Below are 6721 nucleotides of genomic sequence, written 5' to 3' on the forward strand. Positions count from 1 at the left end.
AACCAATTCACCCCCCCTCTTGGTTTGTTCCACGCTAATAATTCCGTTGCAGCGATTCTAACAGCAACTAGACTAGAATCAACACAAAGAAACAAAGATAAAGTTGTTAACCCTCGGCAAGTGTAACCGAATCGTATCAAGTAATAATAAAATGGTAAGACCAAGTATCATTTCCCAAAGAACTAACGACCTACAAAGTTATGTGATTTATCGATTAAATTAGACTTGTGAACGAATTCTTGTAGGTTTAAATGCAAATGCTGAAAAATAAATATGAATGCATGTATTGATCAATTGGATCAAAAGAAGCAAAAGTGATGGATGTAAATTATGGAATGATGATGTTGTTGGGGTTTTCAATTAATCCTATCCACTCTCATATATTCAAGAATTCATCTTTCTTCATTAATGTTAATGCCACTTTCTAATTTACCTTAAACCCAATGTCTCGGTGAAGAAAGCCTACTCCTAATCACTAGTTTACAATGTCTTATCTCCCTAGCAATTATTCATGCATTACATTCGTACAGAAGCTTAAAGGCAACCACTCCTCCTATCCCTATGTCTAGGCAATATTACTATTGGGAGAATTTCTACATGTCTAGATTTATCTATATGTGTCCATACAAATAAAATCAATGATCATGCAGTTGAATGAGTTAAACAAAGCATGCATAGAGTATAGAAGAAAAACCCTAACAATTAATGAAAGAAAGCATATGGATTAAAGAACCAATTCAATACATGAGATTTTCAAAGGATTAGTTCATCATAATCATGGTGAAACTAGATGAAAAATAATGAAAGAATGAAAGATAGAACCCTAGAATTTGAAGAGTGGAGCTTGAACATCCAAAATCCTCCTCCAAGGGGTGAAGAAAGTGTGATTTTGCTTCGTTCTGCCAAAAGATACTAACCCTAGGTCGACGAAACCCTTATATAGCTTCCTAAAGATTACAGAAAAGTGGCCTAAGGCCCATTAAAATGGCGCTCAGCGATAATTACCGCTCAGCAGTAACTGCGGTTCTTCTATTTGACGCTCAGCTGTAGTTTTGCCCCTCAGCATTGATTGCGGGACTTCAAAGGGTCGCTCAGCGGTAAAAGTGGCGCTAAGCGGTACTTGCGGCTCTTCTTTTATGCACTTTTTCTTCCTTTTCTGAGTCCAACTTCTGACTACTGCACTTCTTCCATTCAATTCATCTTAAAACCTGCAAAAACAAGGAAAACCAAGCATAAAACCTATTCAACTCTCCTATTTCCAAAACTTAAACAAAAACATGATTCCAAACTAGCTTCTAAGTCATAAAGGTTGTTTTTTATGTCAAAATTAAGTATAAAAATAACAGTTTTTCAACTGTTATCAAAAGTTAATCAACTGGGTTGCCTCCCAAGTAGCGCTTGTTTAACGTCACGAGCCTGACCCAAAATCCTTCAACACCCATCAGTAGGTGCAAATCTTACGATCACCCTTCAGTATTTGTACCTTTTGAGTATCCTTCAGTAAATACTCACCAACCTAGAATCCATCAGTAGATGTTAAACCCAAATATAACAATGTTCCAAAGTTTCAAATTACATTACCAAAATAAATAAATTCAAAGAAATTAATGTTCTGAAATCATTGGGGTGCCTCCCAGCAAGTGCTCTTTTAATGTCATTAGCTTGACCCAATAAAGCTCAAGTTCCTTCTTCAATGTTGGTGTTCCTCTTGATTTCATCACACCAACTCATCAATTGCTTTCGGTCCACCTTCTTGATTCTTCTTGAATATGGAGCTTTAATCTCTGTCACTCCATTCTCTTTGAAATCTTTGATAACCCACAACTTGTTCTTGAATCTTACCGGTGTACCAAGTTTGAGTTGTGCCTCCATCAAGTCATCATGAACCTTTCTTCCTTTGTCTTCTTTTTCTTCTTCCCTAATCTGTGACAAGAAACAATTTTTACCTTTGATGACCGACTTTGCAGCTTTAGAGCTAGTCATGGGTGCATCCTTACATGCAGCTTTATGCCTAACCTTCTTCTCTTTAATCTTCTACTCCACTTTGAAGACATTAAAGATCAACTTTTCATCTTGGTCTTGAAGCACTATCATCCCATAATCCACATTGATGATTACCTTTGCCGTTTTCATAAACGGTCTTCCAAGAATAATTGGGATCTTCTCATCTTCCTCCATCTCTATCACCACAAAGTCCACCAGGAATTTAAGTTTGTCTATGCAAACCACCACATCTTCCACTACACCATAAGATTTCTTGGAAGATCCATCCGCCTTGAGCAAAGTTACCTTGGTTGGATTGACTTCAAGATCACCAATCCTTTCAAGCATGGATAAAGGCATCAAATTAATGCTTGACCCTAAATCAATCAAGGCCTTCCTTATATTCTCCTTCCCAATGACGCAAGGAATAGTAAAACTTCCTGGATCTTTAACTTTTCGAGGAAGTGATTTCTCCAAAATAGCTCTGCATTCTCCCTGTTTATCACTAATTTCCTTATATTCTTCTTTGTGAGGATTTGCTTCATGTGCTTTGCACAAGCAGGAATTTGTTACAATGCTTCAGTCAAAGGTATCTTAATCTCTAATTGCTTGAAGATATCTTTAAAACGCTGATATTGTCTCTCTTTATCAAATTTTTCACTCCCCTTAGGATAAGGAAGAACTCTCTTACTTTTCTCACAGTTTTTCTCTCCCCTCTTCTTTTCTTTTTCTTTTTTCTCATCCTCATCTTCTCTCTCTTCTTTTTCATCTTTCTTTTCTAAATCAACTCTCTCTTTTTCATCCACACTCTCATCACATATACTCACAATAGCTTTACACTCTTCCTTAGGGTTAGTCTCAGTATTAGCCCCAAAACTCTTGTCAGGCATATCCTCCAACTTCTTAGCCATTTGGCCAACCTGGATCTCTAGATTTCTAATTGCAACTTCAATTCTCTTGTGATTGGAGATAGTCACTTGAATAAATTGTTGAAGAGTTTCTTCAAGCTTTGTTGATCTCTCATTTAATGCAGATACCTGTTGCCATAGTGATGGTTGTTGTTGTGGTCTATTAGCTTGTCCAGCTTATCTAGCTTGTCCATTCTGCTCTTGACCCATGCTTGGGTGAGGTTTCCACCCTTGGTTGAAGTTCCCTTGACGGTATTGGAATTGATTTTGAAATTGATTGGCCATAAATTGAAACCTTCTAAGGCCTCCATTGGAAAAGCACATTGACCATTGATATGGTCACCACCATACAATTCACAGGGTTGTTGTTGTTGAACCTGTGAAACGTTCTTCAACTCCTTTGGCAACTGAGCGAGTGTCTTTGTCAAATTCTCTAACTACTGAGTTATGATTTTATTTTGAGCAAGCAAGGCATCTTAAGATTGCAATTGTAAGACTCATTTCTATTGAATTGGAGTTCCTCTTTAACTAATGATCTCGTTGTCATTAGCAGCCATGTTGTCTATCAATTCAAAAGCTTCCTCTGGAGTCTTGCATTTAATATTACCTCCAGCTGAGGCATCTAGCATCAATTTGGTTTGTGAACCAAGACCTCCAAGGAAAAGAATGACTATTGTTGCTTTGTCAAATCCATGAGTGGGCGTCTTTCTCAACAAGCTCTTGTATCTATCCCATGCTTGACCTAGCATCTCCTCCATGCCTTGTCTAAAAGAAGAAATTTCTTGCTTCCCTTTGTTGATTTTGGACTGTGGGAAGTACTTGTTAAGAAATTTTGAAACTGCGGCTTCCCATTCAGTAAAGCTATCCTCTGGGAAAGAATTCAACCATAGCTTTGCGTTGCCTCCCAATGAGAAAGGAAACAAGCTTAGCTTTAATGTATCATCCGACACATTATTGATCTTCATAGTGTTGCAAATCTCGTTGAATGTGGTTAGATGCTTATATGTACTTTCATGTGATAGCCCATTAAACTGGTTGTTCTTCACCAATTATATCAACGTCGATTGCACCTTCATGTTTGCAGCATTGACCCTCGGCCTAGCAATGCTATTAAAGTGATGAGGGCCAACAACATTGGTGTAATCCGCCAGAGTACGTCTACCATTGTTCTCTCCAGCCATCTCTTCAATACTTTGGTCAGACCTTTATGGTGAGGGTTGTAGAAGTGTTTCTGGAGAAGGAAATAATTCTCTAGAAGTTTGGATCCTCCTTCTCCTTCTACTTTCGTCTAATCCTTCAAGAAGAGGTTCTGAAATTTTCTTGCTCCTAGTCTGAATTGTATCCTGCATACACAAGAACACAAAACCCTAGAAACAATTGTTAGCACAAAAAGATAGGAAAGATAAACTAAAAAGATAAGATAAAAAGATAAAAACAAAAAGATAACAAGATAACAAGATAAAAACATAAAACAAAAAGATAAAAAGATAAAAAGATAAAAAAATCAAGTCAAAGCTAATCAATAATCACACAAATAGAATAGTTAAACCACGAGTCCCCGGAAACGGCGCCAAAAACTTGTTAACACTCGACAAGTGTACCGAATCATATTAAGTATGTGATTTGTTGATTAAATTAAACTTGTAAACAAAATCTTAGGTTTAGATGCAAATACTGAAAAATAAATATGAATGCATGTGTTGATCAATTGGGTTGATAGATGCTCAAGTGATTGATGTAAAATATGAATGATTATGTTGTTGGGGTTTCCGACTCATCCTATCCACTCTCATGTATTCAAGAATTCATCTTTCTTCATTAATGTTAATGCCACTTTCTAATTTACCTTAAACCCGATGTCTCGGTGAAGAAAGCCCACTCCTAATCACTAGTTTACAATTTCTTGTCTCCCTAGCAATTTCATGCATTACATTCGCACAGAAGCTTAAAGGCAATCGATCCTCCCATTCCTATGTCTAGGTAATATTGATTCCGGGAGAATTTCCCCAGTTCTAGATTTACCTATATGTGTCCATATAGATAACATCAATGATCATGCAATTGAATGAGTTAAACAAAGCATGCATAGAGTAAAGAAGAAAAACCTTAACAATTAATGAAGCAAAACATATAAAATCAAGAATCAATTCAATACATGAGAGTTTCAAAGGATTACATCGGTTCCCCAACAACAATGGAGGTTTAGTTCACCATAGACATGGTGAAGCTAGATGAAAAACAATTAAAGAATGAAAGATAGAACCCTAGAATTTGAAGAAAGGAGCTTCCGAATCCAAAATCCTCCTCCAAGGGGGAAGAAAGTGTGATTTCGCCTCCTTCTGTCCAAAGATACTAACCCTAGGTCGACTAATCCCTTATATAATTTATTAAGAATTACAGAAAATAGGCCCAAGCCCAATTAAATGACGCTCAGCGGCACTTTAGCCGCTCAGCGGCACTTTAGCCGCTCAACGGTAAGTGTGGCTCTTCAAGATAACGCTCAGCTGTAGTTTTAGCCCTCAACGATGACTGCGGTGCTTCAGAACGCCGCTCAACGGTAAAAGTTGCACTGAGCGGCGAATGCGTCTCTTCTTTTGTGCACTTTTACTTTCTTTCCTAAGTCCAGCTCCTTACTACTTCAAATTCTTTCATCTGATTCATCTTAATTCTTGCCAAAAAAAGGAAAACCAAGCATAAAACCCATCCAACTCTCTTATTTCCAAAACTTAAGTAAAAACATTATTCCAAGCTAGTTTCTAAGTCATAAAGGTTGTTTTTAATATCAAAATAAAGTATAAAAATAACGTTTTTTCAACTGTTATCAACTACCAATGACAATGAGATACACAATGAAAGAGGAACTCCATCACAACCTAAGGGAGTGTTACAATTACAGTCTTATGATGCCTTGCTTGCTCAGAACAAGATTATAACTCAACAATTAGAGTTGTTGACAAAGAAGCTATCTCAACCACTGATAACAGTTGAAAAACCGTTATTTTTGTACTTAATTTTGATAATTAATAACCCTTTTTGACTTAGAAACTTGTTTTAACTCATGTTTTTGCTTTAGTTTTGTGAATAAGAGAGTTGAATTTGAATTTAATGGTTTTGTGCTAGATTCCTTTGATTTTGTAGGTTATTGGAATGATTTGAATGAAGAGTTAAAGTACCGAATGGTTGGAATGCAGAAAAGTCAACCAGAAAAGTCAACCTGTCAACCAAAATGCAGAAAAGTCAATCAGAGTGCAGCAAAAGTTGTGCTGAGCGGTAATTACCGTTGAGCGCCAGTTTTGAAGTGCCAAAATCACCGATGAGGGCTAAAAATGCAGCTGAGCTGTATTATGGAGAGCCGCACTTACCACTGAGCGGCAAAAGTGCCACTGAGCGCCATTTTTGTGGGCTTGGACCTGTTTTCTGTTAATGATGGTTAATGATGGTTAATGATGGACTAATTTGTAAGCACCAAAATATGATGTCACAAACTTGTTTCACAATCGGCAAGTATGACCGAATCGTTCAAGTAATAAAACTTGGTAAGACCAAGTATCGTTCTTCCCAAAGGACTCACGGCCTAGTTTAGTTATGTGGTTTCTTGATTAACTAAGACTTACGAACGAAATATTTGGGTTTAAAATGCAAGACAGAAAATAAACATGTATGCATGAATTGATCAATGGCAAAGATAAAAGATAAACACTTTCAATGGAATATATGAATGAATATGTTGTTGGGGGTCAATTTCATCTCATCCACTCTCATATATTTTAGGAATTCCTCTTTCAAATCATCATTGTTAATGCCACTCTCTAATGTACCATTCTAGATGG

General features: G+C 36.9%; 1 protein-coding gene across 1 annotated transcript; it reads right to left on the reverse strand.

The window, feature by feature from the left end:
* Nucleotides 1–1441: 1441 nt before the first annotated feature.
* On the reverse strand, nt 1442–3030 carry LOC148206124 (uncharacterized). Its single transcript, XM_088106659.1, has 3 exons — nt 3021–3030; nt 2188–2531; nt 1442–1516 (listed from the first exon to the last, which is right to left on the reverse strand). Exons 1-3 carry the CDS (start codon nt 3028–3030, stop codon nt 1442–1444), a joined length of 429 nt encoding a protein of 142 aa, XP_087962785.1.
* Nucleotides 3031–6721: the final 3691 nt, after the last annotated feature.

Source organism: Vigna umbellata, chromosome 1 (genome assembly GCF_029865625.1).
Source record: "Vigna umbellata cultivar VRB3 chromosome 1, Vumbellata_1.0, whole genome shotgun sequence".
Taxonomy (NCBI): domain Eukaryota; kingdom Viridiplantae; phylum Streptophyta; class Magnoliopsida; order Fabales; family Fabaceae; genus Vigna; species Vigna umbellata.